Consider the following 12,691-nt stretch of genomic DNA (forward strand, 5'->3'; position numbering starts at 1 on the left):
CCCCAAAAAGGCCCGGGCTACCCCCCCCCCCCCCTCTCGGCGGTACTGAAGAGAGGGACTTCTTTCTAGATTTTCTGCTTGACAGTGACCAGTCTCATTCAATGATCTTTGTTTCTCCAAATGACCACGCAACAACATTCATAGATCTCTGTGCAAGCTTGCGCAGGCTTAGAAAATCTGGATACACCACTTTTCCTCGGCATACTACAATATTGGTTGGGGATTTTTTTACTACAGTCGCCGTATTTCTAGCCCTTCGTAGTGAGCTATTTTTAAATGCATTAAAAATGGTGGGGAGGGGGGGGGGGAGCAGAAATGTGTGGACAAAAAAGCTCACTTAAGATCTCCAGTATCGACATTAGGAGAATAGACAAAAATTTTCAAGGATTACAAAAGAGGTTACTTATATATCCATCGACTTTGTAGGCCCCTTCCACTCCCGTTTATTTTCAACCCAAGCTCAGTGCAAATTACCAGCTTTCCTGATATTTGTTGATCTATAGCCTTAAAACTTAATGATTGAACCAAAATGGCACCAAAATTGAATCGTCTTTTACTTTTAAAATTCGAATTCTAAGAGCAAATTATTTCAAAGAGGCTCCGAATCGAGAAAAAACCCAAATGTCTTCTGTTGATACATAACACAATGCTATTCTAGCATAGATTTCAAAATCAATATTTACTGCACTATATCAAACCTTGAATACATACTAATTCTGCAGAGTTTTACAAGTCAATTCAGTTAAAAAACATTGTGGAAACGGGTTCGGTCACAACGTAGCTGCTTAACTCTATAAATTTGCTACGGTCTAGCTAAGAAATTCAATTTCCTTATATTCATTACTACAACCGGGAGCAGACTGACCGGTCGGGCACATTGGACGCGGACCGAGAGCCGGGTACTACAGGGGACCAGCTCTATGTGTTTCCAGTACTTTGTTTGCGACACGGAGTCAGTCTAGCTCATGGGTCGGCCCTAAGAACGGGTCAATCCGCCCCTGACTACATCAAAACCTATAATTTTTAACAACACAAAGCGTGCACTTGCCAAAATTGACATGCCTCGCAGTTACGATTTCCCGGCAAAGATAATTCTCACAAGTCCCCTACCCACAACCTCAAACACAATAAGCCACCATAGGCCTATATTTAGCACGTATATTAAACTGAATATCCTTATCACACATGTTAAAAGGAAGTTTTGCGGCACTTTGCAATAAATAACTACTACAATCTATGTCTCGATTAGCATAGGGTAAAAATTACGTGAATGACGTAACAATCGACTTGTAATTGCAATAACTTCATGTTTAGGGTCCATCGAGGTGCTTGATAGAATAGGGCTGTACTGGGGCAGGGCAGCTTGTGTTACTAGAGCAGCGAAATAAGTTATGAGTGAAATAATCCATCAAATTTCATATACATTCTGCTAATTCGGTGGGAAAGTTTGTGGAAAAATCTTATCCTCAGTTTTAGAGAGGGAAGGACCTAACTAAAACTGAGCAGGGTCTAAGGATGCATGCGGAACAAAGATTGGCATATAGCTGGGCAAAACCAATGATTTCCAAGACTTGCCAACTTTGCATTTCAACTTTTGACTTTGACTACAAAAAGGTTCATGTTTGGCCTAGGATGCTATTCTGAAAATTTATCTATAAGAACAGGAAATCAGCACAGTCAACAAAGCTATAAAAACAGGATATCTTAGCAAAGCCTTAAAGGGCCTTATTTCGGAATAGTAGCCAAGGGTTTTCTCTAATTTTGGAAATTTACATTCAAGTCGTAATAATCCCTGAGAAGGCAATGAATTAAACTCATTTAAGATTATATCTCAGCCGATAGTTATAATCTATTCAAACACTCCGGTATCGAAACGGCAAATTTCTATATTTTATCAATTCGTCAAAATTCTACTCATCAAACAATCTTTACAGCCAGCCAATGCTGTTATGCTAAGTATACAGTGCATCTATCGAATAGGTCTACTGTTGGTTTTTTCAAGCGGGGGTCTGGGTACAATGACGTAAACTGATTCTGGTTCAAAGGTGCAAAAAGTCAAACACCGAGTTGCCTGATATATGCTAATTTCCCATGTCCCTACCATTTTAAAAATATTATGAGTCACGATCCTCCTTTAAATTTTCAAATCACTTATAAATATTATCAAAACTTAAAATCCAAACTTCGAAGAAATGTGTTAGGAAGTAAAAAAATGATAATTAGAAATATATTCCGAAATTTAGCTTTCAATTGTTTTCAATCTCAAATAGGCGTGTAACCTTAGGGATCATGCTTCATAGGTGCACTGGACATGAAATTGGGCTCTAATTACTAATAGCAAACTGAAGTGAACAGTCAAAGGGATAATTAGCTGGCTGCAGTCACGTGGTTACCTTCGTATACATGACACTATTCTTACGTACAGGGAGTTCTTTCCAAAGAAGATTTACCTAAAACAAAATGATTGCGATATAACACAAGAAAGTATTGGAAAAATGAAAGGTTTGTTTATAATCATATATTTCCTTCTGCCTGATAATTGCATGAAGCACTAAACGCGGAGTGCCAACATAGAACCGTTATGTTTGATGCAGAAAGCGTGTTTCAAGGAAAGCGAGATTTGGGATTGAATGGATACAACCATATCTAGGTTAATAACTTGATGATGGTGATGGCCATGATAATGAGTAAAGAGTTATAATAATTGATATCATTGATGGTGGCGTGATTGGTGGTGGAAGTAACAAATTGTTTATTTTCTCATGATGATTTTGTTTACAAATATTTTCTAAAGAGCTTGCACTGGTGAAGAGACTTGCATTTTCACCAAGCACTCTAAGAATCTATAAATTATAGGCGTAATACTTGCATGTATAATAATAAAGGTGATACTTATCGATCTATCGCCAACTTAAACGTCTTTAGCATCATGGTACGTTTCCCTTATAGGCGAATCAACTAACTTTGGGCGCAGGGACTGGCGCAGGGACTGGCGCAGGGACTGGCGCAGGGACTGGCGCAGGGACTGGCGCAGGGACTGGCGCAGGGACCGGGGGATTTACCCTCCCAATATGTTTGTGTCCTTTGGCAAATTGCACTTTGATTCGGTGAAAAGCAATTCTTGGTAGTGAGCAGTAAGAGAAAAATGCAAAAAATTACTCGATTTATCTTCGGTATCTTAAAGCTAAAAACTGTTCAAAATAGGAATTTCCATAATTCACCAGAAGGGTGTGACAGCAAAATCAAATCATTTTCTAACACTCCCCCCACCCCTCCCCCCAATGCTTTCCGGCAAAATTCGGCCCGGTTTGGGTGGCTGGAGAGTAGACAAGAAAGGTGGTGGTGACGATGGCAAAAATTATCACGAATGCAAAAAACAAACCTTCCTTATTCCTCTTTATCAGTTTTAATGCTTGGTTTGGTGAATCCATTTTTAGTGAGGCTAACGAGGGCTTTGGCCGCTGCATCTTCCCTTGACGCATCAACAGTTTTACCCATCCCTTGAAAAACAACTGGAGGTACTGTGCATACAGCCAAGTGGGTCGTGTATGGCTCTGATTCTGTGCGCTAAAAGAATAATACATGTATAGAACATAACTAAAGCATAAAGTACAAAGCTTTGAGCAGCGACTTTGGGGGGCTTTGGGTCCCCGAGCCGGTCACTAGGCCATCTCTTCTAAGGAGTTACAACTGTCTACAGGTTCGACATTATTTTTTCTTTTTTACAAGGTTGAGAATTGGTTTTTGTTGAATAAATATAGCGTTTGAGGCATGCACAGTAAAAAAAACAAACCGAAGGAAAAGAAGAGTTCCATAGATGCTGAAAGCGTGGAGACCTGCTGCAACAAATATACTAATATTTCGTTTGCAGGAAGGGGAACAGAAGCTGCTGTTTCAAAACAAAGGTGAAATACAAAAACAACGGGAAAAATAGATTATTATTGCCCTTAGCACCCTCACATACAGTTCCTGGAACAAGGTTGCCAAGTTTTGGAAAATAATACCTGTGAGATTTCATGAGCGCAGCTAGTGAACAATGGAACTGGGGTCCAGGGTTGGGGGCAGAAAAATTCCGAATTTCAGTAGATTTGGAGTGCTCAAATGGCTTAAAACTAGACCGTTCAGAATGCCTGAACGTTTGTTTATTTGGCATTTAAAACATTCCAGAAAAACACAGAGAACAGGCTTTTAAACGTAAGAACAAACCGTGAGGCAATCTTGTGGAAGGAAAATGCAAAACTTGAGATAAAAGAATGAAAACGCTAATGTTCATTAGGATCCACTTACCTTTCCATAATCATTGAACAAAATTTGAAGACCTTCGCGTTCTGTTAAAATTCTAAGCTGATCTGTATTGGACATTTGGGTCATCTCGCCATTCTGAAGACTGACGCGAGTCTGCACAGGGCCACCAGGAGCTCTGTTTAACATCTGTATTGGCGGCTTCTCGTCTATTTTTAGCGTGACTGGGTTCGCAGCACTTTTAGGCAGGCCGATTGCGGCACTCATGTATGCCTGGAAAATGATATTTTTGCAAATTCAATTTTGATTGAATGACAAATTTTCTCGAAAGTAAACTTTCAATATCGATTGGGGGCAGAGATTTGAAATGCAATAAAACATCGCACCAAGTTCAAATACAAGTCAAATACACCATCAACAGAGGATAAAAATGGGTAGCTATTAAAAATGGGTAGTACAAAGCTAACATTATAAACTTTTTATAAATGAGACTTTCTAAGGAACCACCTTGAAAGATCGAGATACTTTTATAGGATCATAGGCCAATAGATAGTTTTCAATTTAGATACTCACAGTGTGATTCTTTGCCACGCTTGTAAAATAAATTACTAATATATATGTTATTTTCGAAAGGGTAAAAGAAGCAAATGTCACGTTTAGGGGAAACAGTGGACCAAGAGATAGCTAACAAACCCAACAGTATTGGCAAAACATGTTGAAGATTTTCTGCAAGTATGAAAACACAATCATCCCCAAATGTGATCCTTGTTGAGCTATAAAATATTTCATGAGGGTTACTTGGCGTTATAACTTTAACCATCATTCCATTGTAGCCCAAAAACCAACATAAAAGAATCTGTTCAAATTTATAGTAAGTTTGGGAATAGCTTTACGATCAAATACAGGATATTACGCATTGAAGCTATTGCCATAAAATTTGCACATACCTTCTTCACTTCATTCTCTGCTTCTCTGATTTTCTTCTGATCTATACCTAAAACCTTTAATAAATTATCTGCAGCTTTCTGTTTTGCCTCCTTCTTGGTAGAGCCAATACCAGTTGCTACCAATTCAGGATTGTCACCGACTGACACCTTGATTAAGAAAGGCTCATTTTGAGGGTACTATTGGAAAATATCAGAATTGCAGGTTCTACTTTGCAAGCATTGATTAGTAAAAATGACATAACTCAAAAACTTTTTGGCATATTTTGGCAATACTCAAATAGCTTTATTATAAAAAACAGACCTGTTTTGTTTTGAGAAATGTAGCAAGAACAAGTGCAAATCATGTGAAAATCAGTGGAAATCAAGCAACAATCGGTGCAAATCATGCAAAAATCAATCAAAGCCTAGTGCAAAAAGCAACCTAAATTGCTAGATGATGTGATTAATCACCTTCTGAAAGATGAGTTCTTAAGAAATTTTCATTAGATTGTTTCTCACTCTTGCAAAACCAACAATACAATATAGAATTGATCATCAAGGATTAAAGTTGGCTAGGATATTTTGCAAGAGTATATATGATATAATACTCTTAAGCCAATTCTGTGTTAGTGAAATTGAGAGGTCCCAACTAAGGTATTTCAGGCATGTGACCTGTGATGGAGCTTATCTGGTGTAGGAGATGATTCTGGGTTATGTGGATGGAATGTAGGTGTAGGTTTCCTTTTCCTTTTAGAGCATACCACCCTAATAAAAAACACCAAGTGCAAGACTTATTAGAGGGTTCTTTAACTGTCAGTGAATTAAAGTAACATGTACCTGAATTTCAAACTTCTTGTCATTTTTGTTTGCTGGATCCACTAGAAGCACATATGATGGAATGGATTCTTTCCTTAGCTGCAACAGCTGTGTCAGATACGTAACAGGATCAAGGAAAATGTCAATTACACGGTGAGATTTCACACTTCTTCTCTTATTTGAAGTTCTGTATTTATTATTTTGTTTCTTCTCTGTTTTATCTAAAAACAAATATTGAATTTACAAAGTTGCAAATTACAAGCTACAGGGTACAAAAATAAGGCAAACAAGCTTTTGACAAAAAGGCTAAAAGAAGAGAAAGACATAAGATCTGGTTCAATATCATTGTGCAAACCCTCTATCCCATATCTAAGAAAGATATGATATCAAAATATTTAAAATACTCCCTGTAAGCCAATGACAAAGGGAAGCTGACCCAGAATTGGCTAATGTGACAATTTTCGACCAACATTAAGTTGAAGAGTTAAAAAAGGGTTAGATAAACTCAGGTTTACTAAACAATCAGATTTGTGAAAGTGGGAAAATATCTAAAAGGAGTTTGGTGTAAGGTCTCCACTAGCAACACCACATTGCATAAAATCCCTCGCATAAAACAACTAAGGAAAGCAGTTTATATATATATTTGACAAAGCCTTATTAATGTCAGCTTACATTCAGAAGAAGATTTGATATCCTCTGAGCTCAAGAGCAAAGATAACATTTGCTGAGCTGCAAGCTTTTTAGCTGCTTTCTTTCCAATACATTCAGCTGTACTTTCTTTTTCGCCTACTTTGCACTTTACAGTGAACTTCATCATGTGTGATGGACCATTTGTTGTAACAACTTCATAGGTGACCTTGAGCCTATTTCTCACTGCAATTTCATGTAACTTGGCAATCTCATTTCTAGGAGAGAAGTAACTTAGAAATACTATCCACATGAATGGGTTGAGCTAATTAGGAAACAAAGGAAGGATTTTAAGGAAATAAGGGGTTGGGGGTAAAGCTTTAGTTCTGTAATGGATATCTGGACTAAATCTGAGAAAGTAAATATCAGTTTATAGCAAAACCAAACCATCTGAGAGTTGCCTATTCTTACATCATTTGAAAGCTCTCAATGTGGATAACACATTTGCCTTAAGTATATAAACCAGCCATAAAAATTTGGCCAGATGCTTGCTTTACTACTGTGCTAGTTCCATAAAACTATCATTGCTAACTTAACCTTGATGTTTTTTGTTAATTTTTAGGCATAAATGGTGGTGTCATATCAGAAAAGTCTCAAATTTTATTTTGAAACTGAGGAAATTTGTCTAGCATTTTAATTCAAATTAATATGGTATGTTCCATAAATTGAGCTTATGTTTATATCTTTCTTTTTTGATTTTTCCAACAAGTTTTGAATTGGAAAAGCAGACATTGTGCCTACTCAAAACAAAAATAACAAGCAGATTGAAATTAAGTGATTGGCTTATGAGCAGGGTGCAACATACATGTCGGTGGTTGAGCTTTGGAAACCATTTTGTCCTTGAGGAACATTTTTAGAGGCTTTTAGCATCAACTCATCCCGCTTTGCAATTAGCGCTTTCCTTGCAGCATCATTCCTAGCCTCTTGTTTCATTTTGCCTTCACCAAGGAATGGCTGACCACACACATAAACAGCTACCCTCCAGATTTTAACAAATTCACGGTAGACAGCCATGTTTCCACCTGGCTTTCCCATCATGAGCTTATCGTAATGTGTAACTAGGTTAGGGTGTCTAATCTGTCCTGGGTCCAACTCCTTATATTCAACTATTTCACCAGATCTCATTGACAAAATGTTTAGCTCCACTGTTGGGCTTATCTGCATCCCAGTTTTTATCGATCCAATTCCAGACATGACACAGTTTTGTAATGCAACACCAGCTGCATTGTTTTTGGCTGCTTTTATGCTAGGCCCGGTGCCTTCATAAGTGCCTAGCCCAGGTAACTGGAGAGCAACTTTGAATGTCTTCTGGTGCGGGGATCCTTTGTCTTCAGAGGTTGTGTAAATGGGCAGTATCTTGTTGTTTTTGGCAAGCTCATTCAAGATGCTACATGGTGTCTGCATTGCCATTTCCTGGTAACTGAGGGGAAAAAAAGAATTTCAACAAGGTATATACCATTCTTTATTTTCATCTTTCATCAATCAAACCCTGAATTCACAAAAATTCCTAAATGCCATGTTTTTCCTCCACTTAAATAAACAAGGCAGATTATTTGGTAGAGTTCAATAATATTATTAATTTGGCAATTCCAGCTTCAGAAACACACATACCAGATAAAAGAAACATGTGCTATATATATAAAGATAAACACAATTTGCATAGATATAAGTTTTGGTAGCCTTAGGAAGAAATCAACAATTTCAACATAATGTTGAAACCGGTTCAAATAAAGAGGAAAAGTGGATGTGTAAAGTAAACAGCTACTTTTCTCATTTACACTTAAAAATCCAAAAGTTTGGCACTTTAAGACTGCTTAACCAAGGAGGCAGAAACTTTTTGAAGTTGAGTTTGTCAAATTGTTTTTTAGCTGTAAACACTCAGTATAAAATCTAATTGCTTTGAAAACATTTTTCGCCTCAAAAACTTGCAGACCAGTAGGCATGTGATACCTATGTTTTATTGATATCTACACATGCAGGTGTTATATAACGAAATTTATTAGCTAAAAGCTGACAGATTTGTTGAAAGTGCTCTATTGATTATATACTGTGTGCATAGTATACTAATATAGGGAAATATTAACTGGACTTGACTTGAGGTCTTAATGACATAAATAAAATGAATTAGGTTCACTTGCGAAAGAATGATGCAATACTCTGCATGCTTATGGACAATATCTCTTTGCTGTTGTAGCATATGCTGAAGATGTTGTGTACACCAACATGAATGGGCCTAAATAAAAAGTTGTGTACCTATCTTCTTATCCCTCAGAATTCTCAGAACAGGAGTTGTCTTCTTCGTAAGCAAATTTGAACAATCAGTCTCCTGAAAAATAGCAGTATGCATTGCAATGCAAAAGCTGTCAGGTATACACTCCACGATAGCTTTGTCTTATTTTTTTTTTATCAATGAAGAGCATTCGTAAGTAAGTAAGGCCTAAGCCTATTTGGGCGCCGAACGATAAAAATGATGGAGTCAACATATATCGATTTCTTACTGAAAGTTGGCACAACATAAATATTTTCGGGAACTTTACCTGTTAGATTTTCAAAAATGAAAACCACGTCAACTAGAACCGTTCAAATTTGCCTACTTTGGACACTCTTCACGTGTGTTCCTGAACGCCAAACAGCCGATACAATCTGAAGCCCTGGGTCTGTGCGGCGGTTATGAAGATTAACGGTCGTGGGCCAAAAATAGAGGCAAAAAGCCCCTATAGACACTGCAGTTTGTCGAGTTTAGCTAGTTTTAAAGTATGGTTTTTTGGATTATTCAAAAATTCAATGATAGTGATAACCAGTGGCGGGGTGGCTATGTTTTCCCTGGGGTGGCCAAGTCGATTTTTGCGCCCTATCTATATATCGTCACAGAATATCGTGGTTATATAAAGCATGTGTTGCTAGAAGGGAAATCGATTTTTGCAATTTGAATCCAAAATTTCATAAATAAGGTTTGACTAAAAATGCGAATATGAATGGAAAAGTTATGCAATCCTAACATTTGACCTACTCGTGATTCGGTAAAATATCAAGCTATTTTGAATTGGCTTATTTTCGAGAGTCGGCCTATTTTCAAGGAAATACGGTAGGCAAAACACAAAATACTAATCAAAAGACATTTTATTCCATTACACTGATGTTTCATATCATACAGGCTCCTCGTTTATTATATCCAGAATAACAGCTTCAGAGTAAAATTACGTAGAGCAAATTATTGTTTCGGGCTCCTTAGTTTTTTTAACTAAAGGTAACCTTTGTCCATTTCGACACTGCTTATGGTCGATTTTATCAGCCTTGTTTCATCGCATATATGATGTATGATATACAAACATGGTTCAAGTTTGTTATTCTTTAGTAGTTATTAAATAGTAGTTTTCAACAACTTGAAAGTTTGAAGCATTGAATCGCACTATTAAATCGGACAGAGGCGGCGGGCACAAAATTAAATCTGGGGTTGGGCTAAGGATCAAGTTTAGTGATAAAGGAGGACCCACCATGGTTGGGTCCGACGCGGAAAAAATTTTTTGAAATCAAGCCTTCTAGAATGGCTAAAAATGCATCTCCCAGACTAAAATTTAGCAAATTACTACACCGCTCAGAATAGACAGTTCGACGATGCTCAGAAAAACATTGAATTTTTGATTTTTAGAAAAAATTTGGGAGGGAAGGATTCATGCGTTGGATAAAGAAAGAAAGGGTGATGGTCACATCGATGTTAATAACATGAAGCTGCTATATTGATTGCCAGGGTGCATTCCATGTACTTGGGTCCAAAGATCTTTAACGTACACTCAGGCTTTTTGACGTTCCGAGTACAAACTAATAGAAAACATTTTTGGCATACGCAAAATCTTCGTTAGTTGGCGTGCTAAACATGAAGTCACGTACATAGTTAACACGAAAACATATGAAACAATTGTTGATTGGGTCATGGCAGCGCAACGTGCTTCGATTGTAGAATCTCACGTTATTTTAGATTGTTCACAGCAAGTTATAGTGAAGTGTTCTACCCGTGTACGATCACTTTTGATGTTCCTAGCCAAATATTCCAAGCAAACAATTTTGGCGCCCCCTTATCTCCATTTGCGCCCCTATTCAGGGGGGGCCATGGCCCCCCTGGCCCCCCCTGCCACCACGCCACTGGTGATAACAGTGAACAATCCGAATGATAAGAGAATATGCACGATTTCAAGATAAGCTAAAATATAAATAGTTATAAATGGTTGGAGCTTCTCACTGCTGAAGGCACTCAATTTGTTTGTTTGAGTCTTTCAGAAAATTGATTTGCACAACCCGGTTTCATACTAGAGATTTTCAAGTCTAGCAGAGTGGGTTTAATTTGAATGCAGAGTCCAAGTAAGTGACTCAAATGATTTTCGAGCAAAAATTGACCCAGCTAATGAAGCAAACGAAGAAGAATTAAGCGACAGCTTATCTTTGTACTATATCTATACTATATCGTTCGTCCTGTACTATATCTATACTATATCCATACGTACAATACTATATCTTTAGTGCAGCCTTGATATTCTTAAAGGAATTTTCTACCCTGGGTACCAGAGCCTTAAGAATCCGGCAATAAAGTATTGTGGCAAAGAATGGGTAAATATTTCTGTGATTAGTTTCGAACTATATTTCTGTGACTAAATAATGGAGACTCTGGCACCCAGGCTAGAAATTTTCCTTTAGAGCCTGTTTATTTTTTAAATGCATTCTGGATTTTTTCAAATCGGGTATAATTTCAAGGGAACATTGCCCGCCCTTAAATTTAAACAACGCTTTTCGAAAAATACGAGAGTCAGTCGAGCGAATCCCCGTTACAAACATCGCTGAAAAATTAGACAGAATATGCGAGGTGAATTGGGGCAATATTCTTATAATATTATAAAAATTGGATGAATCTAAGTCCGTATATTCTTAAAACAATATTCCTGAAATAGAAAGCGTGAAATTAAATCTTGAGGCTGTCGACTTTTAAACGTGTATATTGAGGTGATCCAGCTTTCTTGGCTGGCTCGATGAATATCATGCAGTGGCTAGTTTTCACAAATCAACAAAAGTGGACTTAGGAAAGAGTTTTTCGGTAGTCTAAGTTGAACGTTTTTGGTAAAAGGGCCCCGAAGAAAATCGCCTGATAATCAATCGCAGAGAAAGAAAAACCTGCTAATCCAACTTGAATAGGCATTCTTTAATAAAAATATTCCTAAATTTAAAACAATAAAAATATTACGAGACATTATTGTGATATATAGCAAGATAATTCGATCAGAAATACCAGAAAATGCAGCGTAGCGTCGACTGGGTATTTCTAGCACTACAATTTATGACAAAGCTGTTCTTTTAAAATCATGTTTCAGTGCTACTTGCGTTTGAATCAATACACAGTTAAGAAATTTTTTTATCCGAAAAGACGATCCTCTGTTACAATCAGATTGATCTATAGGCCAAAGAGTTATTGAGTGGTAGTTGGACTAAATTAAAGTCTGGGAAAAAACCCAGCAAATTATTCACGGCTAGATTCTGCGAAATATACAGGCGATAAGATAAAGAAGAACATTTCGAAGCAAACTGGTCCTCTCTGCATTTCATAAGATTGCCGTTTTGTTTTTGTTTGAATGAAGCATGTAGATTGCTCCTTATTACACAAGTATGATACACTGAAACTTTAGAAAATATTTCTCTGATTGCTTAATCGCGGTATCAGGGGCGGCTGGGAGAGATTTCAAACTGCTATTAGAGAAAATCGTGGTATCAGGGCGTGGCTGCCGCTGTTTTTTACTTCCAACCACACCCTCTTCAATGGTTGTTTTCAATATTGCACTGTCTTTTTCTATGCTCTACCTCATCGTTACATCTTGATTTACTTGGCCGCAAGTCGAAAACACCTTGCCATTTTCTATTGTAACGCTCTCTTTCTCATAGTCATAAAGAGAAAGGCAAAAAAATCAGGGAGGGGAGGGCTATGGCCACGGTCGGAGGTTATTTGATCTCTAGAGCAATAAGGCCCATTGTCAGACTTG

At 37.5% G+C, this 12,691-nt stretch overlaps 1 protein-coding gene across 1 annotated transcript; it reads right to left on the reverse strand.

Annotated features, from left to right (window-relative positions):
• Nucleotides 1-624: 624 nt before the first annotated feature.
• Nucleotides 625-9,351, reverse strand: LOC135690023 (double-stranded RNA-binding protein Staufen homolog 2). Its single transcript, XM_065207442.2, has 9 exons — nt 9,209-9,351; nt 8,925-8,997; nt 7,477-8,091; nt 6,657-6,889; nt 6,006-6,205; nt 5,190-5,336; nt 4,288-4,515; nt 3,383-3,567; nt 625-2,450 (listed from the first exon to the last, which is right to left on the reverse strand). The coding sequence occupies exons 3-8, from the start codon at nt 8,079-8,081 to the stop codon at nt 3,388-3,390; spliced, it is 1,593 nt and encodes a 530-aa protein (XP_065063514.1). The 5' UTR covers nt 8,082-8,091; nt 8,925-8,997; nt 9,209-9,351; the 3' UTR covers nt 625-2,450; nt 3,383-3,387.
• Nucleotides 9,352-12,691: the final 3,340 nt, after the last annotated feature.

This window comes from Rhopilema esculentum, chromosome 5 (genome assembly GCF_057945365.1).
Source record: "Rhopilema esculentum isolate cy_ngs chromosome 5, ASM5794536v1, whole genome shotgun sequence".
Lineage (NCBI taxonomy): Eukaryota > Metazoa > Cnidaria > Scyphozoa > Rhizostomeae > Rhizostomatidae > Rhopilema > Rhopilema esculentum.

Excerpts from the sequence above, each read along its gene's own strand:
- LOC135690023 (XM_065207442.2), bottom strand. The coding sequence starts at position 8,081 with ATGGCAATGCAGACACCATGTAGCATCTTGAATGAGCTTGCCAAAAAC. Across the intron at positions 6,890-7,476 it reads CAAAGCTCAACCACCGACAT|AAATGAGATTGCCAAGTTAC; the intron begins GTATGTTGCACC and ends CTTCTCTCCTAG. Across the intron at positions 3,568-4,287 it reads TGTTCAATGATTATGGAAAG|CGCACAGAATCAGAGCCATA; the intron begins GTAAGTGGATCC and ends TTATTCTTTTAG.